The following is a 17,349-nucleotide window of genomic DNA, read 5'->3' on the forward strand; positions in this document are numbered from 1 at the left end:
AACATTCCAGAACCAGGGACCAGCCAAGAAGGTAAATTTCCCGTTTAAATGAATCAGTTCACTCTTATCCACGGTTTCGGGCTTTCATGGTAGGTCGTGGAACATATCCTGCGCCCCGCCCACCCCCGTGCACAGGGGGACTACTGTAGTGTACACAGATCTACGACAAAAGGAGATTAGCACTCGGTAAGTTTTGAGGAGCCAGTGAATAACGCCTGTACTGTAACAATTCTCTGAATCTGTGTTGAATGGTCATCCAATGTGTAATCATGTTCAGCCAACTGCATGTCACTTCAGCAGAAGTGGTATCTACTTCTATTGACACAACCAACACCTGTAATTTTTTCTTTCATTGTAACCAATTTTCCCACCTTCCTTGTTGCTTCAATGCAGTCTGGCTTAGAATCAACTGTAATAAACTGTAATAATCAACTGTAATCAATTGTAATAAACAGTCTGTTTACATCTGTTTTATTCCAGCTCTGTTACAAATTTTCTATTCTCAAATGAACATGTTCAATTGGGGGCTATGTTCTCAACAGAAAGGTTTAACCCATTAGAAGGTTTCACTGGATTTAACACAAATATTTTAAGTTTATATTTAAACCTTCCAGGACAGGGATTAGCAACCTTAATAAAAACAACCATTTATTTAAACTCAGCCAAAAATCACAATATCTTGAGAGTCACAAAGTTATTAATCCATTGTCAGTAGTAATGAAAAACAGTGGCACGTTTTAACAACTGAAAGCTTTTGCATAAGAGTTGTTCAGTGAATTATACTTTCTCACAAGTACAATTATAGTTTAACAAAAATCAAAATTAGCCACCAATAATTAATATCATCTATAAAAAGACATGAAGCTAGTTATTATACTGTTGCAAGATTGCACCATTTCTTTTGATAGTTTGAGCAATAAATCAAGTAGTCAATAGCAGACACAAACAAAAGCAGATGATGGTTGATTCACTCAGCAATCATCCAGTGTTGGAGAGATTGACCAACATCAAATGTTAGGTACATGGGAGAAAGGGTGATTTCACTACTGAGCATCTTGAACTAGTAGCTAAGATGAAAACTGTTTCTGAGAAATTAGTGGTAGTGAATTTGAAACAGATCAGATTAATTAATAAGCAATCCAAATATATTTGAAAAAGAATGGAAATTTAAAAATCTTCATGACTATTTTTAAACCTGTTAATAGAGTTATGATACCAGAGTGTGACACTAATTATGTTCTGAATGGTGAGGTGATGAAATGAAGGCAGATGAATGAGAGAGGAAATCTTCTCAATGAAATTGTAGAATAATGGATAAAGGAGGCTATAAGATCTGGAAGGTAAAAACAATGACTGCAGATGCTGGAAACCAGATTCTGGATTAGTGGTGCTGGAAGAGCACGGCAGTTCAGGCAGCATCCAAATAGCTTCAAAATCGACGTTTTGGGCAAAGGCCCTTCATCAGGAATAAAGGCAGTGAGCCTGAAGGGTGGAGAGATAAGCTAGAGGAGGGTGGGGGTGGGGAGAAAGTAGCATAGAGTACAAAGGGTGAGTAGGGGAGGGGATGAAGGTGATAGGTCAGGGAGGAGAGGGTGGAGTGGATAGGTGGAAAAGGAGATAGGCAGGTAGGACAAGTCCGGACAACTCATGGGGACAGTGCTGAGCTGGAAGTTTTGAACTAGGGCGAGGTGGGGGAAGGGGAAATGAGGAAACTCTTGAAGTCCACATTGATGCCCTGGGGTTGAAGTGTTCCGAGGCGGAAGATGAGGCGTTCTTCCTCCAGGTGTCTGGTGGTGAGGGAGCAGCGGTGAAGGAGGCCCAGGGCCTCCATGTCCTCGGCAGAGTGGGAGGGGGAGTTGAAATGTTGGGCCACGGGGCGGGGGGGTGTGGTTGATCGGTGCGGGTGTCCTGGAGATGTTCCCTAAAGTGCTCTGCTAGGAGGCGCCCAGTCTCCCCAATGTATAGGAGACCGCATCGGGAGCAACGGATACAATAAATTATATTAGTGGATGTGCAAGTAAAACTTTGATGGATGTGGAAGGCGCCTTTAGGGCCTTGGATAGAGGTGAGGGAGGAGGTGTGGGCGCAGGTTTTACAGTTCCTGCGGTGGCTGGGGAAAGTGCCAGGATTGGAGGGTGGGTTGTAGGGGGGCGTGGACCTGACCAGGTAGTCACGGAGGGAACGGTCTTTGTGGAAGGCGGAAAGGGGTGGGGAGGGAAATATATCCCTGGTGGTGGGGTCTGTTTGGATCTGGCAGAAAGTGCCATCCTGTATTCCCAATTCCTCCGCCTCCGCCGGATCTGCTCCCAGGAGGACCAGTTCCACCACAGAACACACCAGATGGCTTCCTTCTTTAGAGACCGCTATTTCCCTTCCCACATGGTTAAAGATGCCCTCCAACGCATCTCGTCTACATCCCACACCTCCGCCCTCAGACCCCACCCCTCCAACCGTAACAAGGACAGAACGCCCCTGGTGCTCACCTTCCACCCTACCAACCTTCACATAAACCAAATCATCCACCGACATTTCGGCCACCTCCAAACAGACCCCACCACCAGGGATATGTTTCCCTCCCCACCCCTTTCCGCCTTCCACAAAGATCGTTCCCTCCGTGACTACCTGGTCAGGTCCACACCACCCTACTACCCACCCTCCAATCCTGGCACTTTCCCCTGCCTCCGCAGGAACTGTAAAACCTGCGCCCACACCTCCCCACTCACCTCTATCCAAGGCCCTAAAGGAGCCTTCCACATCCATCAAAGTTTTACTTGCACATCCACTAATATACTTTATTGTATCCGTTGCTCCCGATGTGGTCTCCTCTACATTGGGGAACTGGGCGCCTCCTAGCAGAGCGCTTCAGGGAACATCTCCAGGACACCCGCACCAATCAACCACACCGCCCCGTGGCCCAACATTTCAACTCCCCCTCCCACTCTGCCGAGGACATGGAGGTCCTGAGCCTCCCTCACCACCAGACGCCTGGAGGAAGAACGCCTCATTTTCTGCCTCGGAACACTTCAACCCCAGGGCATCAATGTGGACTTCAAGAGTTTCCTCATTTCCCCTTCCCCCACCTCACCCTAGTTCAGAACTTCCAGCTCAGCACTGTCCCCATGACTTATCTGGACTTTTCCTACCTGCCTATCTCCTTTTCCACCTATCCACTCCACCCTCTCCTCCCTGACCTATCACCTTCATCCCCTCCCCCACTCACCCATTGTACTCTATGCTACTTTCTCCCCTCCCCCAACCTCCTCTAGCTTATCTCTCCATGCTTCAGGCTCATTGCCTTTATTCTTGATGAAGGGTTTTGCCCGAAACGTCGATTTCGAAGCTACTTGGATGCTGTTTGAACTGCCGCGCTCTTCCAGCACCACTAATCCAGTATAAGATCTGGAAACAGAGTTAGGGCTGATACAAGCAATGTTTCAAAATCAAAAACAGAAATTGCTGGAAACTCTCAGCAGGTCTGGAAGCATCTGTGGAGAGAAAGTGGAGATAACATTTCAGGTCCAGTGAGTCTTTTTTTCAGAAGTGGTGGTAGTTAGGAAAAGATTGGTATTTATGCAAAAAATGGGATGGGAGAGTAAACAATTTCTGAGACAAATCAGTTTCTGATTTCCACTATCCACAGCTCTTTTGGTTTTTTTTGTTTAGTACTATTTCAAAACTTCCATGAATGCTGATTGTTGCCAATAAATTGGAAGAAGATTTGTGCCTGATGTGATATGAGGTATGTGAATTATTTATAATGATCTGATTAATTTTAGGATTATATTTTGAACTAGAGACATGTGGGTTTTGGTTTATATTTACAAGGGCATTTCATAGTTAACTTGTCAGCCATGATTTTAAACCAGTGAAAGAGAGATCCGGTCCTATAATGATATTGGGAATTTGTTTGCATGCGGAGAGTTACACCATTGAAAAGAAGAAATATTGAAAAGAATTGTGGTTTAAAAGAATCAGGAATTGATTTTGCTTAGGGGAAAGATGCATAGATTGGATAGCTCTAAGCTTCAGTGTACAGAAGACAGAGTTGAGGTTGGACGTTTCTCCTGGAGAAAGGAATCAGTTCAGAACAACAAGGTTACCTCAGGGTAAGGGTTTTAGTTTGAATATTCTAGCTTAACAGAGTATGGTTGGAAACCTGAAGGAGTTATTTGAAGCTAAAAAAGTTAAGCTCAGTTGTATGACTAATCAAGAAAAGCTTATCAAGCTCTCAAGACTGGGAACTGAAAGAAAGTTAAGTCAGACCTATGGATGTGATAGAAAATGGAACTCTCTGATAGTTGAGTACTGTACATTGATAGTGTTGGAATATATGTGATTTTGTTTAATCATGTGTTTTAAGATCTTTCAAACTGTGTTATATGTAAATAGTTTGGTGTACTTTATTTTCTATTGTATAATCGTTGTTTCATTGTTAAAACTACATCTCCAGCATTATGTGCTTGTGTTTCAGTGTTGGACCATGTTCAATTAAAAACCATGATTTATCAAACCAGATTTCAGTCTGGGATTTCTTTTGTTCAGTAATAACATTAGCTGGGATCAAAAACAGACAAGACAATCTGAACCAAGTGACAAATGTGCTTCTGAGGTTCTATTAAAACTAAGGAAGGATGAAGAAATGAGAAGAATACAGATAATTTACAATGCTACTTGAACAGCACCTTCCTAACCTGTAACCTCCACCATTTGGAAAGACAAGGACAGCACCTACAGTGGAACACCACCACCAGAATGTTCCCCTCCAAGCTATTTACCAACTCCATTTTAAAATATATCACTGTACCTTTACTGTTACTGGGTAAAAATCCTGGAACTACTTTCCTAACGGCACTTTGAGTTTCCCTACATTCCAAGCAGCAAATTAAGATAGTAGCTCACAAACACCTTTTTCAGGCCAGTTAGATGATAAATACTGGCCTATCCAGCAATACCACAAACAAATGAATATAAATGTTCTATAGACAAATTCTTTTAAAGTCATGTTTTAAGATTCTTCACTGCTGCCAACCATTGGAACCATTTTAATGAGAAAATTAGCAAAGAAACATAGTATACTCTTCAGTTAGAAAGTACAGTTGCACAGCAACATGGGCTGTGATGAATACTGACATAGGGTTGGAATGATGTTACCTTGTATTGCCTTCAATGGAAGTGTAAACTCAGGAAAGATATATACTATGATGTTGAATTGATTTCATTGGTTTTACACTTGCACACAATTAAAATTGCCCCAATGTTTCAAGGTTGATACTAAATATATTACTGATTTCTCATCATAACCAAGTAGCTTGCACTCTATTACTTAGTCATAGCCATTGACATAGTAATAGATTCATAGAAGAGGCCCTTCAGCTCATCGTATCTGCACCAACAAAATAAAACCATCACCAATCTACACTCTTCCCTCATTCCCATACTATGCCCATAATGTTGAATGTTGTAGCATTTCTATTGTTCACCAGGTACTTTTTAAAGGTTGTGAGTTTTCTGCCTGAGCTACCCTCCTAGCCAGTGCATTTCAGATTCCCACCATCCTCTGGGTGAAAAAGATCTTCCTCAAATCCCTTCTAAACCTTCTGTCCTTCACCTTAAAATTATGCCTTCTTGTTATTGATCCTTCAACTAAGGGGAAAGCTGCTTCCCACTGACCTTGTCCTTGCCCCTCACAATCTTATATGCCTCCAACAGGTCACCCCTAGCCCTTTCTGCTCTAAAAACCAAACCCAAGCCTGTCCAGCTTCTCCTCATAGCTGAAATGGTCCATCCCAGGTAATTTCCTGGTGAATCTCCCCTGCATCTCCTCCATTGCAATCAAATCCTTCCCATTCATGCAGTGAGTAGAGCTGCACACAGTACTCCATTTGTGGCCTAACCAAAGTTTTGATACAGCTCCAACATGACCTCTATGCTCTTAAAATCTATGCCATGACTCATAAAGGCAAGCATCCCATATGCCTTCTTAACCATTCTGTCCTGCCCCCTAAAAAGTGACAAAACCTTACCCCGGTGGTTTGTGGTTTGATGTAAAGCTTTTATTTAGCTACTGGATTGTGATCATTCCCAGAGAACCAATGCTTTTTGAATATTGTAAAAGCAATTAAGTATTAGCTAAATACTTCCCATGGCAGCTACTCTTTGTATATGCAGCTGGATTATTCTGCAATCCCACTTTTACCACACTGTCACTATTAACAATGGAGCTTGAAATGATGCTGTACTAAACTCACAACAAATTCCAACCCATATTTTTTTCTTTAAAAAAAGCTGTTCAATTATTTATTTGGGAACTTTCATTCAAGTGTTCTGCTGCTCAGTGTTGCTTCAAGTTCAGTGTTTGTTCTGAAAAAGGAAGTATCAAATGAAAAGCATTGCTAAAATAATTAGCACAGCCACGATTTTATGAGAAAAGCATTAAATGTATTGCAGCATTGTGTAGCATTTCCAGAGTTCAGTCTTTGTTCTTAATTTGAAGAAGGAGCTAAAAGATGCTTTGCATCAATGAAGTGTTACAGTGCAGAACAAGGTCCTTCAGACCAATGTCTGCGCACCAGCTGTCTGAACATTTTAACTCAGTGCAAGATTTAATTACTAAGCACAGCATGCTTAAAATGATGTCATTACTTTCAGAAGTTAGTTCTTAAATCAAGCCATCTTATCTACTGTGCTTGGACTAACTAAGTTTGTTACCCAAGATATCTATTTCTTCCTCAGAACAGTGTAAAATGGGTTACATTTGGTGAATATGAAACAGCATTGGTCATGGAATCAGAGAATTGAAATAAGAGAGGTTGCTTTGCAAATCAGGCACTGTATACTTTTCAGTATAACATATGACAAAGGAAAAACATCGTTCAGAACAGTTCTGAGGAAGGGTCATTCAAAACATTAACTCTGGTTTTAAATAAACACGTCATTGCAGATACATTTAAATTGCTATTATGCTCTGTACAACTTGACCTCAGGATTATTAGGTGACATGGATCCTACTTCTCGTTTATTCCCGCATCCTTTCTGTCCACTTTACTGTTCCAATACTCCTTGAAGCTCTTCCCATTGTGCAGGCCGACATCGGAATGCAGGCATTTTTGAAGCTGTTGTCTTTCTTGACAGGGTTATTTCAGACTGCTATTGATTGATTATTACTGTTGTTCTAAAGAATTCAGAATTCCTAAGTTCTAAGCTCTGGTGAACTCCAGGTATTAGCTTAAAAAAAAACAATTACAAGGGTGTGAAGACAGAATTGTTCAAAGTGGACTGGGAAAATAGGTTAAAAAGTAAGGCAAAAGAGAAGCAGTGACAGATATTTAGGGCACAAAACTCTCAGCAAAGATATATTCCATTGAGAAAGAAAGATTGTGAGAAGGATGTACCATCCATGGGTAAATAAGGAAATTAAAGGTCGTGTCAAATTGAAAGAGGATATCAGCAAACCTGAGATTAGTGATAAGTAAGAAGATTGGATGCATTTTAGAAACCAGAAAAGAATGCCTAAGAAAGCAAAAGAAACATTGAGGATGCAAGCAAGATCATTAGAGACAGAGCTTTTACGCACACATAAAATGGAATAGATCAAGTGAGTATTGTTCCCTTAGTGGGTGAGACAGGGGAATTAATAATGGGACACAAAGAATGGCAAAAGTGCTGAACAAATATTTTTTATCAGTTTTCATTATAGATGATGTTAAAAGCATCCCAAGGTTTGTTGAAAACAAAGAGAGAATAGGGAGTGCTGCAGACAGAAAAGATTGCTCCAGAAGAAAAACGTTCATGGTATTGGGGTAACATATTAACATGGCTAGAGGATTGGTTAGCCAACAGGAAATAAAGAGTTGCCATTAAGGAGACATGTTGGGGTACATGGATCACAAAAAAACTATCCTTTAGGTATAACAAATGATTGGGAAAGCAAAATAAGTGACATTGTACTGGGAGTGCTGTGTATACAGTGTTGTTATCCTTAACTAAGGAAATATATTCTTGCAATGGAATCGATTCAGAGAAGATTCTGATTTCTGGAATCTAATGTGGAAATATTGAACAAGCTAGGGCTACTCTCATTAGAGAATAAAGAGGTAATCTTACTGAAATAAGAGATCCTGAGGGGGTTTGTCAGGGTGGACCTGAGAGGTTTCTCCCTGCAGAACAGTCTAGAATTAGGGGGCAGGGGTTAATGTGTCCCCATTTATAGTGGCAATGAAACAAAATTTTCTTCACTCTGATGCCATTCCAAAGTTCTGTCATTTGCTTATTTCCACGCTCTTGGTGCCTGTCTCATAATCATAGATTTATAGAATGGTAACAAAACAGAAGGATGCCATTCAATGTATTGAATTCCTGCTAACTATCTACAAGAAGACCGTAGCTAGTTCCACTCCCCCACTTGTCCCACATAGTCCTAGCTGACTAGATGTGGGTTGATAAATGAGTTTGTTTAGACAAAATTCAAGCACACCATGAAGCAATTGCAGTGTCTTGAAGAATTTTATGAAACATCCAAGTCTTTGGGACTCACTGTGCCAAATGCCTTGATCAGTTGGATGAGTGCAGTCGAGTTCATGGCATTGGTTTTGACATTTTTTTTAGTTGTTGTCTGACTACAAAGCCCACATTAGAGGTTTCTGTGGAGGTCTTAAGCCACACTGTATCTCCAATCGGGTTCAGGAGAATGCAGGGTTTTCCCTGTTATGCATAACAGGAAAGACATCACCATTCAGGATGGTGCGAGGACTTCACTAAAATCAGAGGAGAACGTCTCCTTAATATTTTCATTAGAGTCAACAATCAGGTCAGGGACAAAAATCATCGGTCCAATCCAAGCACAGCAGGGCCTCGATTGGAGCTCAGCAGACTCCTGATCCAAACAATGGGCTAACTACCCAATGCAAGTTCAGCAGTCCTGAACCCCTAACCCAAACAAACTAGGCTGCTTACAGCCCCAGACCCCAGTTTTTGGCCTATGATGGGCCCTGGATCAGGATATGTGTGATGACAGTGACATATTGGTTACCACTGATGAAGTTTCATGAGACCTTTATATAATATTGTGGAGTTCTGGCAGCATATCCAACAACGTATACCAGATGGCAAATCCAACTTTGTGAACACAAGGGTTGCTGTCGGCCATAGCTTTCCAGTCAGGGTATGCCACTGTTTGTTCCCAGGAAGCTATGATTTGGAGGTGCTGGTGGTGAACTGGGGTAGACAAAGTTAAAAATCACACAACACCAGCTTATAGTCCAACAGGTTTAATTGGAGGCACTAGATTTCAAAGTGCTGTCAACCCCTGATGAAGAAGCAGCACTTCAAAAGCTACTGATTCCAAATAAACCTGTTGGACTGTAACCTGGTGTTGTGTGATTTTTAAACTTTCTCCAGGAAGATATGTTACACTAAGCGTGTCAGTTCCAATTTGAAGCCTTGATAGATTGCGTAATGTGATTATTGTTCTCCCCATCTCCATCATAACAAATCCACTGTATTTCCTTTGATCCTGTCCACTGTATTTGCTGCTCACAGTGTGGTCTCCTTTACATTGGTGAGGCCAAACACAGACTGGGGCACCATTTTGTGAAACACCTCCAAAAGGAGTGACTCTGACCTCCCAGTTGCTTAGCCTTTCCAGAAACCATCTTGCTCCCATGAAAACATGTCCATCCCTGGCCTGCTACAATGTTCAAATGAAGCTGGAAGGGTATTTCTTCACTTTCCACTTAGGCATTTTCCAGTGTCTAGGACTCAATATGTGTTTCCATGAATTCAGGAAATTACCTCTTCTACTCCGTTTTCTTAGACCTGCCATCCTCCCTGACTGTGTTTTATTGTATTTTGTTGGCTTCGCTCTAAACTGAACATATCCATTTTTCCCTTTTCACTGCTAACATTTACACATCTATCTCTCCTCTGTCATCATCATTGTCTTTGACTTTAGGGCACCCTCAATCTGTTCCACTTGCTCTTCCTCCCTTGTTGTCTACAGCATAAAAATCACCATTTTCCAGCTTCTGTCAGTTCAAAAGAAGAGTTATACCGGACTCCAAATGTTAGCTGTGTTTCTCTCTCCATAATTGCTGTCAGAATAGAGTTCTTCAGCATTTTTTTTTCATATTTCCACATGAAAATTGCACTGCAGTGCAAATACACAAACTCATCTTTACTACTTGAAATCATGATGCAATCAAGCCCATCAACGATCATAAGTACCTGTACACAAGTCAATTCAATGCAATCAGCAGTTTTAAGGATGATGCAAATCCGTTTATCGATCCTTCAAGGAAGTGAATTAAACATGTTCAGGAGAAGCATCAAGTGGAACTGAATGAGTTGGAGCAAATATCGCAGAATTCAGAAAGTCAACTATCACGGAGATTTGTGTAGCATTTCAACATGCGTCTTAAAGTAAGATGCCATCCATAAGAGTATACCTAGATCCTCACTCAGGAGTTCCCGTCTCTTGTGTCTTTTTTCATTTACCGTATCTGAGTTGCAGCACTTAAACCGTGAGGGCACCTCAACCTTTCACTTAAACAAGGTATCCACATAAAGAACCGACACAAAATGCAATCCTCAATTTTCTAAAGCAAGATTTATTTCCAAACTAGATGCAAAGGACAAATGCTAGTACATCCAATTACTTACTCTGCCCATGGAGACTGTCCCAATCCATTTAAGGTTGAGAAAATACAGCAAATTTTGTTTTAACTGGCACTCTTGTTAAACTGGCAAAAAAAAATGCCTCAGATGCCATGAGGTTTACTGTATCATTCTGTCTGATTATTATAGTTTGTAAAATTTATTTACCTCAATGTAAATATACTTGTTGGTCAATTGAATGGCCACTTGAAACATCAATAATTAATTCAATTTGGAGTCAATTTCTCCTCAAATACCACAATATGGGAGTAGTCAGTTGAAGGTGCAAGTGTGAACGCTCTCTGCTGGTAGGTTTTACTTAAGGCAAAGTTGTATTATTATTTAAGTGATTCATGCTGTAAATAACGTATAAGATTGATGTGTGTATACCCCCTGCATTATGTTTTGATTAGTTCATATGTGTTTTTACATTGGTTATGTAGACCTCTTGATTATCTAGAATATTTGATCAATTGACATATTCCTTGTTCTGTAGGTGTCAGATAATTATTGCAAACTAAATGCTGACCCTAAACAATAATGAGGATTTGTGACAGTACCTCACATTCTTTTTTTTAAATTTCCTGTCTCCATATATTCTCAGTTCACAGAAAAAATATCACCACAGAGATTATGCTCAAGAAGGACCTACCCGATTTGTGGCCAGATGACCATCAATATATCTTCAATTCTCTCAAAAAAGTTTTTCAGCAAAATCTTGACTACTGTATACCAGGACTTCAGGAAGGATATGATTCTTGAGGTGGGTGGATGGCAAAAAGGTTGAGGTATGTGTATTTTGCAGGACAAAAATAAAATGACTGCTTTTACTTCAAAAACAACATGGCCTGAATAAGCACATCTGGTTATTTGCCAAAAAATTCATCATTGAAACAGATCATGAGCCATTAGAAATGTTCTGCTGCAAACTGCTGATGAGAGCTCTGCCACTATTGCAGCGTTTACTTCTCAATGTGTAAGATGTAATGCTCGGAACCAATTTGGCTGCATCTGACACACTAAGCATATTGACCAAGGTATTTCCTTTGATTTACACAGTGACTACAAAGTTGAAGGTGTTCTCTAGATGGATCCCTTACACTTTGTTCTGAGTCAATGTGAACAACTACAACCGTCAACTGCTGAAGTTGAGGAATTACAATAAGGGATAGAAGATCCTTACCCAGGATATCTTGACAGTATTGTAGTGCTAAAGAAGATGATTAATTAACTGTGGCAATACAAAAACAAAGGTGACAAAAATGACAAGTCATTTTAAAAGGCAATCAAATCCAAATACCAAAGGCACAAGCCAAATATCATATCCACATTTCAACAGGTGCACATCGGTTTTGATCATGCAAAGCGGCTAAGCACACTCATCTATGTACTAACCAGCGATGAATCATAATATCTAATAACTCATGAGCGTGTGGGAAGAATGCAAAATAAAGCAACCATAGCAGCCAAGGGAGCCTCTACATCCATCAATGTCGCATCCACTTCTTGGATGATAGTAGCAGCAGACACAATCACAGCAAATGGGCAGGTTCACATCCTTGTGATGGATTATTTCTCCAAATTTCCCATTGTTTGCTGACTTAGCCACATAACACGTGCAACCTTCATTGACAAGCATCTGCTAACCTCCATGGTGACATTTCTCATACCTTGGTATCTGGGAAAGCAGTTGCAGGCATCAGTAGGTGTTGCAAGAGGCTGAGGACTTTCTGTCCAGAGGCAACCACGCCATAACCTTGGCATAGATACACAACCCAAAGGACCTGCAGCGGAGAAATCAGACCATTCATGGGAGATAATTATTTCCTGTGTTATACAGAATCAATGCATATAGAAATTATTAAAATTGGTAGAACAATGACAATAACGTTTAAATGAGCTACAAACTATTTATATAGTGCCTTTAACATAATGGAACATCACAAGGCACTTTTGACTTGATGGATTTGTGCAATCACAACATATCCTATCATTTTAAAAATTTTCTCAGAAACTCACTTTAGTTTAGAGCAAAATGGTAACTTGACTTGGATAAATTCTAATTTGCTTGACTTGCAAGAAGGGAAAATGTCACACTGATGCAGTGAATGGCAGGCTTCTCAGCTTGGGGTTCAGGCAGAATTGAGAAAGCTTCAGACCATAAGACATAGGAGCAGAAATTAGGCCATTCAGCCTATCGAGTCTGCTCTGCCATTCAATCATCGCTGATAGGCGTTTCAACCCCATTTACCCACTTTCTCCCTGTAATCTTTGATCCCCATGGCAATCAATCTCAATAGGCACTCCAGGGCAGGTACAGCATGAACTCTATCCAGAATGAGGCTCCTTCTATTTGGTCCCATCTGCATTCCTAAAATACATGTAGCACCAATGTAACTCTACAACCTTGAGATGTATTGAATCTGCTCAATGAATGCTTGATGTTGACTTAGGGTTTCCATTTTGAAAAGGCAGTCAACTTGCAAACAAAGAATTCAACATTTTGTAAGGAACAACTTACTCATATTTAATTGCTAAGTTAGAACATACAAATCAATCAATGCAGCAATGGACATATTTAAAACATTCAATAGTAAATTGGAAGGAAGATCTGTCTAGGGTAAAAAAAAAGTAAGAAATGGTCAGATTGAGCCAGAAAATAGGAACTGGATGGTGAGAAAGCCAGGTCAAATCAGCGGGATAGGATGCATGTCTTTTTCTGATTACTACATTACTTTTATTGTCAATTCATTGTGGAATAGAGTGAAATTGTTTCACAGCTCAGTAGGTGAATGCTCCTACTGTGTTACTGGGTTTCACACACCAAAAATGAATCAGCCTTGAATTTCAGTTTATCCTTTGTTAATTGATCTGCTTTTCTACCAGAGGAATCTTAATTTGCAGTTCTCTGGTTAAGGAACGCTACATACTTAAGAGTCTTGTGTCACTAATTAATACACAGAATGATCATTGTCAGCAAAGTTTGCAAACAGTTTATCAGGATTCCCATCTGCCTATCAGTGGCATTTCTCAGCTTTAAAATTTCCAGAGTTGTGCATACATGCAACAAGGGTAACTTTAATCAGCCTATTGCTCTGTTATAATGACTAACTGCTCAGTAACCTCACAGCTGTTCCATTCACAGCCTTTAATGAATCGTTACTGTGATTTCTTTTTCATCCTTTTCAGCTACAGAGGCATAAAGCTCATGTCTGGAGGGGCGGAATCTAGTTCTGATTCCACAGTGTAATATTTAATTCAGACCTTGTCTGAAAATCTTGTGATATGAGAATTAAAATCTTATCTGGAGAGATCACTCTTCAGTCTGTCTCTCTGTCTGACTGCTCCCTTGTCTCAGCTCAGCTGCTGCTGAGTCGTTCACTCAGACCTTCATTATCTCCAGATTTGACTGTTCCAATGTTCTCCCATCTGGCCACTTATCTTCCCTCCCTATAAACCCAAGGTCATCAAAACTCTGCTGCCTGTGTCCTAACTCACACCAAGTTCTGTTCTCTCATCACTCAGTCTATCTCCTGTTCTAGTAATGCCTCAATCCCTGATCTCAATCACTAATATGGCCATCCTTCAGCAACTTAAATTGCTTCCCTAAACCTCTCTTTCTCTCTGTCCTCCTTCAAAAGAAAATGTTGAAACCTTTCTCTTTGAAGAAGTTTATGTCATTTAGCCCAATATGTCCTTATAATGATCCAATGCCAAATTTTGGATGTTAAAATCCTTCCTTTGGATCATTTTCACTATACTAAAGGCTCTATAAAAACACAAATGGTTTTGTTGACTGGACTCTGGTAAATTCCAGCAATGAATGTCGCAACCAGAATCCAGCTTACAATGTCTAGAATGTTTTACGGAATTGGTGGCAGCAAAGAAACAACTGCACAAATAAAGAGCTAGAATCAAACTAATTGAGACATGTAAAGACTGACTGGGGCCACCTTTATGATGCGTGCAACATTAGATTACTTTTCAAAGGAGTATTATATGAGAAATTACATCTCACATACATGTTAAGTCTTTTTCACGGCTTGGCTGCTTTAGGTACTTACTTTCTGAGTGATACAAACAACAAAGTCCAAGGTCATAGGGCGTGGAGCAGGAGTGGACTATTTGGCCTTTCTGGCGTGCCCCAACATCCAATAAGAGCATGGTTGAACTGACTGTGGCCTTAGCTCCACTTTCCTGTCTATACCTCATAACATGTGATTCCCTTGTCCATCAAAGTTCTATGTAACTCAATTTGGCCTGAATAAAATTTAAAAGACACAGCCTTCTGGAGAAGAAAACTCAATATTCTAATGAGCCTTTGAGGGAAAGAACTTCTCAGTTTTGTTGGAAGGGAGACATCTTATTCAGAAACTATGTCCCTTGTTTTTAGTCTCCCCGGCGAGAGAAAAAGTCCTCCTGGTATCCTATCAAGTCTCAAGAGATTATATGTTTCAGTAAGATCACTTTGCATTCTTTGAAACTCCAATGGAAATTGGCCTAACCTACCGAACCTCTCTTCATAAGATAAACCCTTCATCCCAGGAAAGAGAGTCAAGTGAACATTCTTGGGACTGCTTCGAAAGCAATATCTTTTTCAAATAACCAAAACTGTACACAGTGCTCCAGATGTGGTTTCGCCAATGCAGCTGTGATAAAACTTCTTCACTTTTATGCCCCATTCCTCTTTCAATAAAAAATACATTCTATTTGCCTTCCTAAGTCTGTTGATGTACCTGCTTACTAACTTCATATAATTCATGTATCAAGACCCCCACCAAATCACTATATACCACTGATTTCTGCAATGTCTTTAGATTTAAATAGAATATTGTTTTTGTTATTCTTACTGCCAAAATGGACAGTTTACATTTACTCATATTACACTCCTTCTCCCAAGTCTTTTGCCCATCATTTAACCCATCTATGTCCCTTTGCAGACACTGTCTCCACTTAAGAAGTTACTTTCCCACCTACCTTGGTGTCATCAGCAATTTTAGCTAACATTAATTCAGACCCTTCATTCAAATCAGTGATATATTAGTTGAAGACCCACCTTTGATGTGTATTGGGCTCTACCTGTTAAAGTCTGTCAACTCTAAAAAGACCAATTTAACTTCACTCCAATTCCTGTTAGCTAACCAACCCTTTATCTGTTCTCGTATGTTTCCTTCCATCCCATGTGCTGTTATCTCAGATACCACTACACCTCTGATTTAGTACTTATCAAATGATTTGGAAAATCCAAGTACATCACCAGTCTCCCTCTATCTAATCTGAATATTACTTTGTCAATAAATCTGGGCAGACAGAAATATCACTAAAGTAGAACAAATTGGGACGAAAACCCTGGGTCCCAGCTGGGCCCATAAACAGTGGTGAATGGTAATCACAGCAAAGTTCAACCTGCAGATTCAGAGTCCTTCATTCAGAGAATCGAAGGAAAAGCTGGAGAGCCACACAAGGGGAGATCATTGTGCACAATGTGATTTGCGATGACCGAGGGAGATCCCCACACAATATGATTTGCCCAGGCACCATAGCCCCTTTTTTCTCGAGGGGGGAGGGAGGGTTGCTGATATTAAAGGATAACTGGAAACCATTTTAATGCATTTCAGAATGGGGCTCCCAGGACTAGATGTCCAACTTCACTTAGATTGCAGTTAGCAGGTGTAGGAAATAGGAAGACTTCACCGTGGCATGGTACAATGATGCATCGAGCCTCTGAACTGAAACCAAGCACTTCCTGGCTTCATTCAGATCTGGGAGCAAATTGCTTTGCCTCTGAATTGATCCTCTCCACACTCAGCATTGGGAAACACATCCATCCCATACTATGAGAGAACTGGGCATAGATTCAGAGTCAGAAAATAACACACTGGAAGCAGAAAATGAGTCAAGTGAGCACATTCCCTGAGCAAGATGGCGATATCATCTTGAAAGCAAAGTATTGCAGGTGTTGTAAATCTGAAATAAAGGGTCACATCAACTAAAATATTAACTCAGGTTTTTCTCCACTGGTGCTGGCTGACCTGTTACTTTGAGCACACCTCATTCTTAGCACTTACCTCATTCCTCTATGGTTGTGTGCAGGCAGGAGTTGGATTTAACCTTTCTTTTTATTTACTCCCAGATCTGAATGAAGCTAGGAAATGCTTGGTTTCAGTTCAGAGGCTCAATGCATCATTGTACCATGCCACGGTGAAGTCTTCCTATTTCCTACACCTGCTAACTGCAATCTAAGTGAAGTTGGATAAGGGCATCACTGGTTGGACCAGCATTTATTGCACCTTCCTAATAACCTAGAGGCAGTCACGCATTGGCCAGACTTCCTTGCTAAAGAAAGGACATTAGTGAACCAGACGAGACACGACAACAATTGACATTGGTTACTTGGTCACCATTAGCCTGAGATTCTGAATTGCTAGCCCAATGAAAGTACCAATACACCACTGGCTCCATTCTGGAGCAATGCCATTTGTTTGAAACAGCCATTTTACATGCAGCGTAGACAGCACAACTGAGCCTCACCATGCTAACAGTACTGTTCCCAACTGAGCACACCACCTACCAAGGGACTTTTAGATCTTTATTCTCTTTCTCACCTACCACGTGCTGGTGGCAGTAATTCTGGTATCGCAAACCACCATGTACCTCTTACTCATACTCCTAGTGGGTATGTCCAAAACTAAACAGGAG

At 40.6% G+C, this 17,349-nt stretch overlaps 1 protein-coding gene across 12 annotated transcripts in view; it reads right to left on the reverse strand.

Annotated features, from left to right (window-relative positions):
* The window catches only part of ptpn5 (protein tyrosine phosphatase non-receptor type 5), a 245,750-nt gene that overhangs the window by 50,985 nt on the left and 177,416 nt on the right, over nt 1–17,349 (reverse strand). For all 12 annotated transcript variants that reach the window (XM_072592038.1, XM_072592040.1, XM_072592036.1 and 9 more), the window contains one exon: nt 12,321–12,434. In XM_072592038.1, the coding sequence (XP_072448139.1) occupies nt 12,321–12,434 (114 nt within the window). The remainder of the gene's footprint in view (nt 1–12,320; nt 12,435–17,349) is intronic.

The sequence above is a fragment of the Chiloscyllium punctatum genome, chromosome 22, assembly GCF_047496795.1.
Source record: "Chiloscyllium punctatum isolate Juve2018m chromosome 22, sChiPun1.3, whole genome shotgun sequence".
NCBI classification, from domain to species: Eukaryota; Metazoa; Chordata; class Chondrichthyes; order Orectolobiformes; family Hemiscylliidae; genus Chiloscyllium; species Chiloscyllium punctatum.